The following is a 14557-nucleotide window of genomic DNA, read 5'->3' as shown; positions in this document are numbered from 1 at the left end:
GGAGGTATTGAATGTGTCAATGTCTGTCACCTTGATAACTCAAATGTTTCCTCGACCTGTGCACCTACAGTTGAAGTCGGAAGTTTACATACACTTAGGTTGGAGTCATTAAAACTCATTTTTCAACCACTCCACAAATTTATTGTTAAACTATAGTTTTGGCAAGTCGGTTAGGACATCTACTTTGTGCATGACACAAGTCATTTTTCCAACAATTGTTTACAGACACTAAGTTGACTGTGCCTTTAAACAGCTTGGAAAATTCCAGAAAATGATGTCATTGCTTTAGAAGCTTCTGATAGGCTAATTGACATCATTTGAGTCAATTGGAGGTGTACCTGTGGATGTATTTCAAGGCCTACCTTCAAACTCAGTGCCTCTTTGCTTGACATCATGGGAAAATGAAAAGAAATCAGCCAAAACCTCAGAAAAAAACTGTAGACCTCCACAAGTCTGGTTCATTCTTGGGAGCAATTTCCAAACGCCTGAAGGTACCACGTTCATCTGTACAAACAATAGTACGCAGCCATCATACCGCTCAGGAAGGAGACACATTCTGTCTCCTAGAGATTAACGTACTTTGGTGCGAAAAGTGCAAATCAATCCCAGAACAACAGCAAAGGACCTTGTGAAGATGCTGGAGGAAACAGGTACAAAATTATCTATATCCACAGTAAAACGAGTCCTATATTGACATAACCTGAAAGGCCACTCAGCAAGGAAGAAGCCACTGCTCCAAAACCGCCATAAAAAAGCCAGACTACGGTTTACAACTGCACATGGGGACAAAGATCGTACTTTTTAGAGAAATGTCCTCTGGTCTGATTAAACAAAAATAGAACTGTTTGGCCATAATGACCAAAGAGAGAGAAGAGGGAGGGAGGGAGAGAGGAAGGAGGGGGGAGAGAGAGAGAGAAGAGGGAGGGAGGAGTGCACTGAAATCTGAAGCCTTCAACGGATTCTTTGTGCACAGCTGTGCTGCTCTCTGTCTGTCTGTCAGTTGTACTGGAAGACAAGAGGCCTACCACACAGTGGGCTCATTCAGAAGAGCTGGCACTAGAAGGGAAAGCCCACAGAGATGATTGTATCTGTTTTAACCATGTTTAGAAAGTCCTTAACACAACCCATCTTTTTAGATATCATAATTTGATAACTTGTTTCCTTTTATTCATATTGAAAAGGCTTTTGGTATAGGTAAACGCTTCAGCCCTTTCAGAGGATTTATCACTTTGCTATGTCAATGTCTCTCTCTCAAGATCCTAAATGGCTTGGCTCCCCCTCCACTCAGTATTTTTGTTAAACAGAAAACCCAAACATATGGCAGCAGATCCACAAGGTCTGCCATGAGAGGTGACTGTGTAGTTCCCCTAAGGAAAAGCACCTTTAGTAAATCCGCCTTTTCTGTGAGAGCTTCCCATGTCTGGAATACACTGCCATCAGACACACATAACTGCACCACATATCACACTTTCACAAAATGCTTGAAGACATGGTTAAAGGTCAATCAGATTTGTGAACATGGTCCCTAGCTGTGTGTTGCCGCTTTCCATGTCGGTTGTCTGTAACTTGTGAGGTGTGGAAACACTTTGTTGCTTTTATGAATTTTGTCTTGCTGCTTTTTGTTCTATGTTGCTCGGTCTGTATGCTACGTCTTGTTTGTCCTATGTTGCTATGTCTGTATGCTATGTCTTGTTCTATGTTGTTATTGTCTATATTGTAATTGTTTTTAATAACCTGCCCAGGGACTGCGGTTGAAAATTAGCCGGCTGGCTAAAACCGGCACTTTTACTGAAACGTTGGATAATGTGCACTGTCCCTGTAAAAATAAACTCAAACTCAAACTCTTCCGCCTCTCTCTCTTCCGTCTCTCTCTCGTCTCTCTCTTCCGTCTCTCTCTCTTCCGTCTCTCTCTCTTCCGTCTCTCTCTCTTCCGTCTCTCTCTCTTCCGTCTCTCTCTCTTCCGTCTCTCTCTCTTCCGTCTCTCTCTCTTCCGTCTCTCTCTCTCTTCCGTCTCTCTCTCTCTTCCGTCTCTCTCTCTTCCGTCTCTCTCTCTCTTCCGTCTCTCTCTCTCTTCCGTCTCTCTCTCTCTTCCGTCTCTCTTCCGTCTCTCTGTGGATGGGAGGGGGTTTCTAAAGGCCCTGTGTGGAGGGGGTTACTAAAGGCCCTGTATGGAGGGGAGGGGGTGACTAAAGGCCCCGTGTGAAGGGGGTGACTAAAGGCCCTGTGTGGAGGGGAGGGGTTGACTAAAGGCCCTGTGTGGAGGGGAGGGGTTGACTAAAGGCCCTGTATGGAGGGGAGGGGTTGACTAAAGGCCCTGTGTGAAGGGGGTGACTAAAGGCCCTGTGTGGAGGGGGTTACTAAAGGCCCTGTGTGGAGGGGGTTACTAAAGGCCCTGTGAGGAGGGGGTTACTAAAGGCCCTGTATGGAGGGGAGGGGTTGACTAAAGGCCCTGTATGGAGGGGAGGGGTTGACTAAAGGCCCTGTGTGAAGGGGGTGACTAAAGGCCCTGTGTGGAGGGGGTTACTAAAGGCCCTGTGTGGAGGGGGTTACTAAAGGCCCTGTGAGGAGGGGGTTACTAAAGGCCCTGTATGGAGGGGAGGGGTTGACTAAAGGCCCTGTGTGAAGGGGGTGACTAAAGGCCCTGTATGGAGGGGAGGGGTTGACTAAAGGCCCTGTGTGGAGGGGGTTACTAAAGGCCCTGTATGGAGGGGGTTACTAAAGGCCCTGTGAGGAGGGGGTTACTAAAGGCCCTGTGAGGAGGGGGTTACTAAAAGCCCTGTGCGGAGGGGGTTACTAAAAGCCCTGTGAGGAGGGGGTTACTAAAGGCCCTGTGTGGAGGGGGTTACTAAAAGCCCTGTGCGGAGGGGGTTACTAAAGGCCCTGTGTGGAGGGGGTGACTAAAGGCCCTGTGTGGAGGGGAGGGGGTTACTAAAGGCCCTGTGTGGTGGGGGTTACTAAAAGCCCTGTGTGTGGGGGGGGGGGGGTTACTAAAAGCCCTGTGTGGGGGGGGGGGGGGGTTACTAAAAGCCCTGTGTGGAGGGGAAGGGGTTACTAAAGGCCCTGTGTGGAGGGGGTTACTAAAAGCCCTGTGTGGAGGGGGTTACTAAAGGCCCCGTGTGGAGGGGGTTACTAAAAGCCCCGTGTGGAGGGGGTGACTAAAAGCCCCGTGTGGAGGGGGTTACTAAAAGCCCCGTGTGGAGGGGGTTACTAAAAGCCCCGTGTGGAGGGGAGGGGGTGACGAAAGGCCCCGTGTGGAGGGGGTTACTAAAAGCCCTGTGTGGAGGGGAGGGGGTGACGAAAGGCCCCGTGTGGAGGGGAGGGGGTGACGAAAGGCCCCGTGTGGAGGGGAGGGGGTGACGAAAGGCCCCGTGTGGAGGGGGTTACTAAAAGCCCTGTGTGGAGGGGAGGGGGTGACGAAAGGCCCCGTGTGGAGGGGAGGGGGTGACGAAAGGCCCCGTGTGGAGGGGAGGGGGTGACGAAAGGCCCCGTGTGGAGGGGGTTACTAAAGGCTACACAAACACCACTCCATTAGACCACACATACACCACTCCATTAGACCACACAGTGTTTTTTTGTTGTTGTTGTTGTTGTTTTCTAGCCATTTAGCAGACGCTCTTATCCAGTTTGAAGGAAGTTAGACACGAGCCAATGCTCTCTGGCACAATGACTGGAAGTCTATGGGAACATTAGTTAGTATTGCCTCACAAACTTCCTTCAAACTTCCTTCAAACTGCACGCAGAGACATACAAATAGTATCCATGAGGTCATCTGACTCTGGGAAGTAGAACACACTTGGTCTATCCCTTTAAGAACCAAAGAGAGAAAGTCTTTCAGATGGGAGGCTGATACATTTACATTTGACATTTTAGTCATTTAGCAGACGCTCTTATCCAGAGCGACTTACAGTTAGTGAGTGCATACATTTTTCATACTGGCCCCCCGTGGGAAACGAACCCACAACCCTGGCGTTGCAAGTGCCATGCTCTACCAACTGAGCTACAGGAGGCTGATGAGTGCTATTATTATGTTTAGACACAGAAAGGAAAGACGCTTCCTAAAGGAGAAGGAACCACAGCCCAGTAGTTCCATTGTGAGGCAGAGTAACACACTGTGGCTGCTTGCTGCACTTCAACTATGTTTATACAACTTCCTGTTAGCAGAAGCTAAAACAGTTTGCAGGAATTCAGACAGAAACTAAGCAGAGCAAAGTCTCAACACAAGAGGAACAAGGGGCGTCAATCGGGTATGGCAGAGTATGGAAGAATATGGCAGTCGCCATACCCTACCTCCAAACGCAAAATTGGCTTCTAAAATCATTCCAATCCACATTAACAGGCAAATGCAGTTTAGCCATTTTACAGGGGTGGCTTTAGGACCACGCTGACGGCTCGAGACGACAGGCAGGCTGTTAGCAGTAGTAGAGAGCATGTTTTAGGACCACGCTGACGGCTCGAGACGACAGGCAGGCTGTTAGCAGTAGTAGAGAGCATGTTTTAGGACCACGCAGACGGCTCGAGACGACAGGCAGGCTGTTAGCAGTAGTAGAGAGCATGTTTTAGGACCAAGCAGACGGCTCGAGACGACAGGCAGGCTGTTAGCAGTAGTAGAGAGCATGTTTCAGGACCACGCTGACGGCTCGAGACGACAGGCAGGCTGTTAGCAGTAGTAGAGAGCATGTTTCAGGACCACGCTGACGGCTCGAGACGACAGGCAGGCTGTTAGCAGTAGTAGAGAGCATGTTTTAGGACCACGCTGACGGCTCGAGACGACAGGCAGGCTGTTAGCAGTAGTAGAGAGCATGTTTTAGGACCATCAAATCAAAATCTAATTTTATTGGTCACATGCGCCGAATACAACAGGTGTTGACTTTACAGTGATATGCTTACTTAGGAGCCTTTAACCAACAATGCAGAGTTAAAAAGACAAATATTAGCTAAATAAAAAAGGAAATAGTAACAAAATAAAAACATTAATGAAGCTGTATACAGGAAGTACCAGTACTGAGTCAATGTGCAGGGGTACCAGGTAATAACATGGCTATATACAAGGAGTACCAGTACTGAGTCAATGTGCAGGAGTACCAGGTAATAACATGGCTATATACAGGAAGTACCAGTACTGAGTCAATGTGCAGGGGTACCAGGTAGTTGAGGTAATTGAGGTTATACAGTATGTACAGGGGTAAAAGTGACTAGTCAATCAGGATAGATAATAAACAGAGTAGCAGCAGTGTTGGTAGTTGAGGTAATATGTACATGTAGGTAGGGGTAAAAGTGACTAGTCAATCAGGATAGATAATAAACAGAGTAGCAGCAGTGTTGGTAGTTGAGGTAATATGTACATGTAGGTAGGGGTAAAAGTGACTAGTCAATCAGGATAGATATTAAACAGAGTAGCAGCAGTGTTGGTAGTTGAGGTAATATGTACATGTAGGTAGGGGTAAAAGTGACTAGTCAATCAGGATATATAATAAACAGAGTAGCAGCAGTGTTGGTAGTTGAGGTAATATGTACATGTAGGTAGGGGTAAAAGTGACTAGCCAATCAGGATAGATAATAAACAGAGTAGCAGCAGTGTTGGTATTTGAGGTAATATGTACATGTCGGTAGGGGTAAAAGTGACTAGTCAATCAGGATAGATAATAAACAGAGTAGCAGCAGTGTTGGTAGTTGAGGTAATATGTACATGTAGGTAGGGGTAAAAGTGACTAGCCAATCAGGATAGATAATAAACAGAGTAGCAGCAGTGTTGGTAGTTGAGGTAATATGTACATGTCGGTAGGGGTAAAAGTGACTAGTCAATCAGGATAGATAATAAACAGAGTAGCAGCAGTGTTGGTAGTTGAGGTAATATGTACATGTAGGTAGGGGTAAAAGTGACTAGTCAATCAGGATAGATAATAAACAGAGTAGCAGCAGTGTTGGTAGTTGAGGTAATATGTACATGTAGGTAGGGGTAAAAGTGACTAGTCAATCAGGATAGATAATAAACAGAGTAGCAGCAGTGTTGGTAGTTGAGGTAATATGTACATGTAGGTAGGGGTAAAAGTGACTAGTCAATCAGGATAGATAATAAACAGAGTAGCAGCAGTGTTGGTAGTTGAGGTAATATGTACATGTAGGTAGGGGTAAAAGTGACTAGTCAATCAGGATAGATATTAAACAGAGTAGCAGCAGTGTTGGTAGTTGAGGTAATATGTACATGTCGGTAGGGGTAAAAGTGACTAGTCAATCAGGATAGATAATAAACAGAGTAGCAGCAGTGTTGGTAGTTGAGGTAATATGTACATGTAGGTAGGGGTAAAAGTGACTAGCCAATCAGGATAGATAATAAACAGAGTAGCAGCAGTGTTGGTAGTTGAGGTAATATGTACATGTAGGTAGGGGTAAAAGTGACTAGTCAATCAGGATAGATAATAAACAGAGTAGCAGCAGTGTTGGTAGTTGAGGTAATATGTACATGTAGGTAGGGGTAAAAGTGACTAGTCAATCAGGATAGATAATAAACAGAGTAGCAGCAGCGTATGTGAAGAGTGTGAAAGTGTGTCTGTGTGTAAGTGTGTGTGTATGAGTGTGTTTGGCGTCAATTTGAATGTGTGTGTGTGTGTTTTGTGTGTGTGAGCGTATGTAGTGTGTGTGTGTGTGTGTGTGTGTTGTAGTGTCAGTGTAGTGTGTGTGTGTGTATGTGTGTTGTAGTGTCAGTGTAGTGTGTGTGTGTGTGTGTGTGTGTGTGTTGTAGTGTCAGTGTAGTGTGTGTGTGTGTGTGTGTGTGTGTGTTGGAGTGTCATTGTAGTGTGTGTGTGTGTGTGTGTGTGTGAGTGTAGTGTGTGTGTGTGTGTGTTGGAGTGTCAGTGTAGTGTGTGTGTGTGTGTGTGTGTGTGTGTGTGTGTGTGTGTGTGTGTGTGTGTGTGTGTGTGTGTAGGGTATAGTGAGTGTCATAGAGCCAGTGCAAGAGCATCAAAACAATTAAGAGAAATAAATAAATAAATAATAAAGTGGGTCAGTGTAAATAGTCCAGGTGGCCATTTGATGAACTGTTCAGGAGCCTTATGGCTTGGGGGTAGAAGCTGTTGAGAAGCCTTATGGCTTGGGGGTAGAAGCTGTTCAGGAGCCTTATGGCTTGGGGGTAGAAGCTGTTCAGGAGTCTTATGGCTTGGGGTTAGAAGCTGTTCAGGAGCCTTATGGCTTGGGGGTAGAAGCTGTTCAGGAGCCTTTTGGACCTAGACTTGGTGCTCCGGTACAGCCTGCCATGTGGTAGCAGAGAGAACAGTCTATGACTAGGGTGGCTGGAGTCTTTGACAATTTTTAGGGCCTTCCTCTGACACCGCCTGGTATAGAGGTCCTGGATGGCAGGAAGCTTGGCCACAGTGATGTACTGGGCCGTCCGCACTACCCTCTGTAGCGCCTTGCGGTCGGAGGCCGAGCAGTTACCATACCAGGCGGTGATGCGTCCAGTCAAGATGCTCTCGATGGTGCAGCTGTAGAACTTTATGAGGATCTGTGGGCCATGCCAAGTCTTTAAAGCCTCCTGAGGATGAAGAGGAATTGTCGTGGGTCGTGTTCCTGTAGTCCACGATCAGCTCCTTTGTCTTGCTGGTGTTGAGGACCTCTGCTGTTTGACCGGCTGGCTGGATTTAGGACTATGGAGAGCTTATGGATGCAGCTCCAGTGAAAGGCATTGGCTGTAGATGGCTAACTGCTGTTTGACTTGGAATGAAACTAAACTAGAGTTTTCAATCGCGGTGCTGAACTAGTACGTTGCAGCTAATTGCTTTATGACATGTCTTTGTAGAACGTTAAGTCCCCTATTGACTGAGGTGAATGAAGTTATAGCAGCACAGTGATAATGGCTAGAATAGGGTTGGATGATAGACTAGAAATCATATCTCCATTCTCTAGTCTAACAGGAAGGGTTCTGTCTGTCTCTAGTCTAACAGGAAGGGTTCTGTCTGTCTCTAGTCTAACAGGAAGGGTTCTGTCTGTCTCTAGTCTAACAGGAAGGGTTCTGTCTGTCTCTAGTCTAACAGGAAGGGTTCTGTCTCTAGTCTAACAGGAAGGGTTCTGTCTGTCTCTAGTCTAACAGGAAGGGTTCTGTCTGTGTCTCTAGTCTAACAGGAAGGGTTCTGTCTGTGTCTCTAGTCTAACAGGAAGGGTTCTGTCTGTCTCTAGTCTAACAGGAAGGGTTCTGTCTGTCTCTAGTCTAACAGGAAGGGTTCTGTCTGTCTCTAGTCTAACAGGAAGGGTTCTGTCTGTCTCTAGTCTAACAGGAAGGGTTCTGTCTGTCTCTAGTCTAACAGGAAGGGTTCTGTCTGTCTCTAGTCTAACAGGAAGGGTTCTGTCTGTCTCTAGTCTAACAGGAAGGGTTCTGTCTGTCTCTAGTCTAACAGGAAGGGTTCTGTCTGTCTCTAGTCTAACAGGAAGGGTTCTGTCTGTGTCTCTAGTCTAACAGGAAGGGTTCTGTCTGTGTCTCTAGTCTAACAGGAAGGGTTCTGTCTGTCTCTAGTCTAACAGGAAGGGTTCTGTCTGTCTCTAGTCTAACAGGAAGGGTTCTGTCTGTCTCTAGTCTAACAGGAAGGGTTCTGTCTGTCTGTCTCTAGTCTAACAGGAAGGGTTCTGTCTGTCTCTAGTCTAACAGGAAGGGTTCTGTCTGTCTCTAGTCTAACAGGAAGGGTTCTGTCTGTCTCTAGTCTAACAGGAAGGGTTCTGTCTGTCTCTAGTCTAACAGGAAGGGTTCTGTCTGTCTCTAGTCTAACAGGAAGGGTTCTCTCCCAGAGACAGGCTAGGAGCTGCCACAGTGACTGACTGACTGACCACAGATTCCACAAAACTGTTTTTTCATCTAATTCAAAATGACAAGTTGGTCTTCCACTCCAGAATAGATCCTCTAAGTTACACTAGGGTGGCAGTGTCAAAACTAACACTGGAGTGTGGTGAATGAGACCAAATTAACAGTGGAAAAAAAGACATAACTTAAAGCTAGATTCCTTAATTGGTGAAATTGCCACGTCCGTTTGGAATATTACAACAAAGAAGTTACCTCAAACAACAAACACAGTTTTTCTTCCCCTCTGACATCACACGCACGTTAGAACAGCAGAATATGCATTTTCTTTCCATGCTGCCCGACAATCCTCTCCTCCATTTCAGGAACAAAACAAAAACAAAGGTGCTGGGGGCGACAGTAGCGCTGTTTCCCCTAATGTTGGCTTTTAGCATTTTGGGCTCTATTCTGAATCTCATTCAATCTTGGCTTTTGTGGAAGGGAATTACACTTAGCTTTCAAATCCTAATGGACAGACATATATATGCCTGTGAGGATTGTTGATAAACTGAAACTGTTCCTGAAACTGCATCATATGAAATGTAACAGCAGCAACACCACTCGGGGCAGGGTTGACACAGACACACACTTCCTGTCCTGTCACATGGGACACAAACCAGCTGACACCCTGGTCCAGATACACACACACTAAAAATGCACACACTCACACACACACACACACACACACTCATGCATGCAGACACACACTATCTCATGTGGTTTGCTGCTGTGTAAACGTAGTCACATAGGGGCAGTAATGTAACGATCAACAGACAGGAACCAGGGAAAGGAAACACAGTGTGACTATCAGAAGAGCTGTTGAAAGATGGTCCCTCACTGTTAAATGTGCATGTTAACAACAGACACACCTCTTCCATACTTAAGTGTCCAAACCAGTCAGGATTGATATCGGTATATGAGAAAACAGTTAACGGCTAACTCTCTGACCAGTAGCTGAGGAGGTTTTCCTCTAGACAGAATAGGGACTTCTCTCCATTTATGTTAAAAATGCCAATAGTTATCCAGGGCCAGAAGCAGAATAGTCTAATGGCTATTGTCCAGACTCAGATGATGTCCACTCCATGGTGATATGGTTGTAATGAGGGTATGTCCACTCCACTGGTCTAATGTGCTGTTACCTGGTGACCCATCAAGCCTCTCTGAGCACAGTGACAGCCACTACTAATGTGCCGGTTACCTGGTGACCCACCAAGCCTCTCAGAACACAGTGACAGCCACTACTAATGTGCCGGTTACCTGGTGACCCATCAAGCCTCTCAGAACACAGTGACAGCCACTAGTAATGTGCTGTTACCTGGTGACCCACCAAGCCTCTCAGAACACAGTGACAGCCACTACTAATGTGCTGTTACCTGGTGACCCACCAAGCCTCTCAGAACACAGTGACAGCCACTACTAATGTGCTGTTACCTGGTGACCCACCAAGCCTCTCAGAACACAGTGACAGCCACTACTAATGTGCTGTTACCTGGTGACCCACCAAGCATCAATCATGGTCTGAGAGTCTTTAGGTGCCTTTTGGCAAACTCCAAGCAGGCTGTCGTGCCTTTTACTGAGGAGTGGCTTCCGTCTGGCCACTCTACCATAAAGGCCTGATTGGTGGAGTGCTGCAGAGATGTTTGTCCTTCTGGAAGGTTCTCTCATCTCCACAGAGGAACTCTAGAGCTCTGTCTGAGTGACCATTGGGTTCTTAGTCACCTCCCTGACCAAGGCCCTTCTCCCCCGATTGCTCAGTTTTGAATGATGGAGGCCACTGTCTTCTTGGGGACCTTCAATGCTGCAGACATTTTTTGGTACCCTTCCCCAGATCTGTGCCTCAACACAATCCTGTCTCGGAGCTCTACCGACAATTCCTTCGACCTCATGGCTTGGTTTTTGCTCTGACATGCACTGTAAACTGTGGGACCTTATATAGACAGGTGTGTGCCTTTCCAAATCATGTCCAATCAATTGAATTTAACACAGGTGGACTCCAATCAAGTCATAGAATCATCTCAAGGATGATCAATGGAAACAGGATGCACCTGAGCTCAACTTCGAGTCTCATAACAAAGGGTCTGAATACTTATGTAAATAAGGTATTTCTGTTTTTATTTTTAATAAATTAGCAAGAATTTCTAAAAACCTGTTTTCGCTTTGTCATTATGGTGTATTGTGTGCAGATTCCTTAGGATAAAAAAAAAATCCATTTTAGGATAAGGCTGTAACGTAACAAAATGTGGAAAAAGTCAAGGGGTCTGGATACTTTCCAAAGGCACTGTAAATAAACAACCATCTATGATAGAGTCAGAGAACAGAAACACTTTCAAAGTATTTTTCCCCAAAGTAAAACATCTGGGGTTTCAGCTATTTGTTTGATTTGAGGTCCAAAGCAGCCTTGCTGAGGTAGGAATAATATTTGATCTGAAAAGCACTTCTCAGCCTCCTGTTCTTTCAGAGATATGGGACTACAAAGGGCCTGCTTCTCCTGAGAACATTCTTACTGAAGAAATGTGAGGACCTTTTTCTGAATAATTTCCTAACAAGATGTCAGCGTTAGATCGTATGTTCCACATCTAAACTATTCAGAGACATCTTCATTCTGTCTTCCTTTATGTTGCTCTTTTGTTCTTCTTTCTGGTAGCCCTTAAACAAAGCTCAGCGGATAGTTCGCTAAAGCAAACCAGATGCAGGAAAACCAGAGGCTTTACATTTACGTCATTTAGCAGACGCTCTTATCCAGAGCGACTTACAAATAGGACAGACAGCCTTACAGACCGACAGACTTACAGACAGACAGGCAGACAGACAGCCTTACAGAGAAACAGACAGACTTACAGAGAGACAGACAAGTTGTGTTTTAGTTTGGTCTGACCCATATTATTATTGAAAATGATTGGCTTATTATAGGCTACCGATACCACTCTATTGTGCAACTCTCCAGATTGATTTAATCTATTAGGAAAATGAATGGAAAACAACCAAGGACATGAAACAGAGTCATGTAAACAGAACTATTGATAAATATGGTGCACTGTCATCACTCCCCATTGAGTGAATAGCTACATAACAGCCTAAGCACTAAGTGGATCTTCACATTTATACTAACCCATAACACTGACAACATTGTAGCTGTCTTACAAAGGTTTCCTATAGGCTACTGTGGGCCTATCTAATAGCTCATCCTTCTATCCATCCATACCTTATGTTAATATCATATTACAAAGAACAATCGATCACTATGAATAGATGCTGTTTAGATTCAGAGGCACCACCTTCCAATCAGGTCACCTCGTTACCAAAACAACTGCTGAGAAAAAAGCACATAGGCCTATCATATGGTATAATGTAGTCTACACTTAGTCAGTCCGTATGTTAGACTATGTATTTGAAGCTACAACTACGTGTCAAACAACTTATATAAATAGCTTGGCAAGATGATAATAATTAATTTCGGTTGGTTACCTTCCATGCCTCCTGCGGTCCGTATAGATGTAGTTAATTTGATTTACTTTGACATTCCATCCGAATCAGCCCAAAGATGTAGGTTCTGGAATGAGATCCTTCAGAGTTCCACCGGCAGAAAGTAACGGCTGAAACCCGTCGTGTTCTAAAAGATGGGGGAAAACCCAATGAGCTCATTTCCGCTGGGGAAAGTAGCAGGCTGTTCGACTCTCTCTCTTCCCAAGCTTATCGCATCAAATCAAATCAATTAGTATTTGTCACATGCCTCGAAATAACAGGTGTAGACCTTACCGTGAAATGCTTACATGTCCGTAATGAAATCTTCTGGTATGTGTCGAAAATCCTTAAAATATCAAGTTCTGTTTGATTCCTCTTGGGCGTCAATTCACCCAATTGCATCAAGATAAACTTTGACGACCGTAGAAAGAGGGAAGCAACCCGTTCAAAATGATACAACTCACAGTAGCCTGTGTCAATGCCGTTATAATCCAACCGAAGAGGAATAAAGCGCTCCCTTATGCTGCCTGTTGATGCGGTCCCGTTAAGGACCCGTCATGTGTCGTGTTGGAAGAACGGAGAAACGTGAGGAGGCGCTCTGCTCCTACATACTAGTGATGGAATTTGACTCCTTCGCGGTTAGGCCGCCTTTAAAAGGGCAGGACGAGAGCCAATAGCTGAGAATGCTGAGATATAATAGCCTACAGAAAAGCATGTTCACTAAAATAGCCTAATAATAACTTTTCAATAATATTGTCGCAAAATGTATTATTGATGTATCCTAGTGCGCAATCAGACTGCTCTCATTGACTGGACATAACATAGTGTCACGATCATTACCGGATGAAGACACGGACCAAGGCGCAGCGTAATAAGCGTACATTTTATTTAGTACACAACACGAACAACACATACGTGAAGTCCTAGGTTAATACAAAACAAACCTTACGGAACAAGATCCCACACCGACTAGTGCAAAACAGGCTGCCTAAGTATGGTCCCCAATCAGAGACAACGAGCTACAGCTGCCTCTGATTGGGAACCACCCTGGCCAACATAGATCTACACGATCTAGAACAAAAACATAGAAACTAAACATAGCAAATCCACACCCTGGCTCAACATTTAAGAGTCCCCAGAGCCAGGGCGTGACACATAGTCAATTTAAATCCGGGACACTCAAATTAGTATATGCTATGTTTGGTATGGTTACATGAAATGAAAGGACCTCTTAGCTGGGAATCAAAATAATTACATCTTTAATTGGGGCGGCAGGTAGCTTAGTGGTTAAGAGCGTTGTGCCAGTAACCGAAAGGTCGCTGGTTCTAATCCCCGAGCTGACTAGGTGAAAAATCTGTCGATGTGCCCGATTGAGCAAGGCACTTAACCCTAATTGCTCTGGATAAGAGCGTCTGCTAAAAATGTAAAAGCTGTAAACTCCCCTGTTTAGGGGACCTGCGTAGTTACTGGTTCCGACCGACATTTTTGCTTATAAATCGATCTGTGGACAACGTAGATCGAAATGGCTTGCATTGAGCGATGGCCCTGTCTCTCACTGACACAGTAGTGCAGGAAGCCAAGCTAGAGCGATGTGAGACATTTACAGTGATGGGGACAGACCTTTTCATCAAGAGAGACTTTTAGAAAAAAATCAAATTTTCTCTAACACTAAACATAAAAATATATATTTTACAGTTATAAGGAAGGTGAAACCTTATAGTTAGTCGTTTTATAATTTGATTATACTAGATTTAGAAAGCATATAAGTCATTTCAGGCCTTACTCATACAGTTTTGTATGAGCAGGAAAATCATCATAAAATATTTCATATTTTCATATTTTTATTTGTACTGTGCACAGCTTCAAAAGTGACTACCTACCTAACCATGTTTTACCAGAAAGGTGAGATTTTAACCCTTCTTGGAGTATGCAGCATTATTAGTTATTGTTCATAGCTCTCTCATGATAAATAATTACTTTTGGGGATTAGGTAGATTACATTTTAGATTACATTTAGTTACATTTAACTGGTTTTAAGTAAGAGAAAAGCAAAAGGGTGGTTGGTCAGGGTGGATGGGTGGGTGTACAGCCCAAAGGTTGCGTGTTTGAATCTCATCACAGACAACTTCAGCATTTGTGCTCATTAGCAACTTTGCAGCTACTTAACATGGTAGCTAACCCTTCATCTAACCCTAACCTTAACCTTTTAACTTTAACCTTACCTTTTAACTAACCTTAACCCCTAACCCTAACCCCTAGAGATAACGTTAGCCA

General features: G+C 44.8%; 1 protein-coding gene across 1 annotated transcript in view; it reads right to left on the bottom strand.

Moving 5' to 3' along the window:
* Positions 1-12714, bottom strand: part of LOC311100942 (uncharacterized protein) — a 127752-nt gene extending 115038 nt beyond the window's left edge. The window contains exons 1-2 of the mRNA XM_084141918.1: positions 12578-12714; positions 12287-12431 (exon numbers count right to left, since the gene is read on the bottom strand). Coding sequence (XP_083998044.1) covers positions 12287-12293 — 7 coding nt within the window. The 5' untranslated portion in view covers positions 12294-12431; positions 12578-12714. The remainder of the gene's footprint in view (positions 1-12286; positions 12432-12577) is intronic.
* Between the last annotated feature and the right edge of the window lie 1843 nt (positions 12715-14557).

Source organism: Coregonus lavaretus (assembly GCF_964263955.1).
Source record: "Coregonus lavaretus genome assembly, chromosome: 25".
NCBI lineage: Eukaryota > Metazoa > Chordata > Actinopteri > Salmoniformes > Salmonidae > Coregonus > Coregonus lavaretus.
The sequence above is the reverse complement of the archived record's forward strand: the minus strand, read 5'-3'. Positions and strand labels throughout refer to the sequence as shown.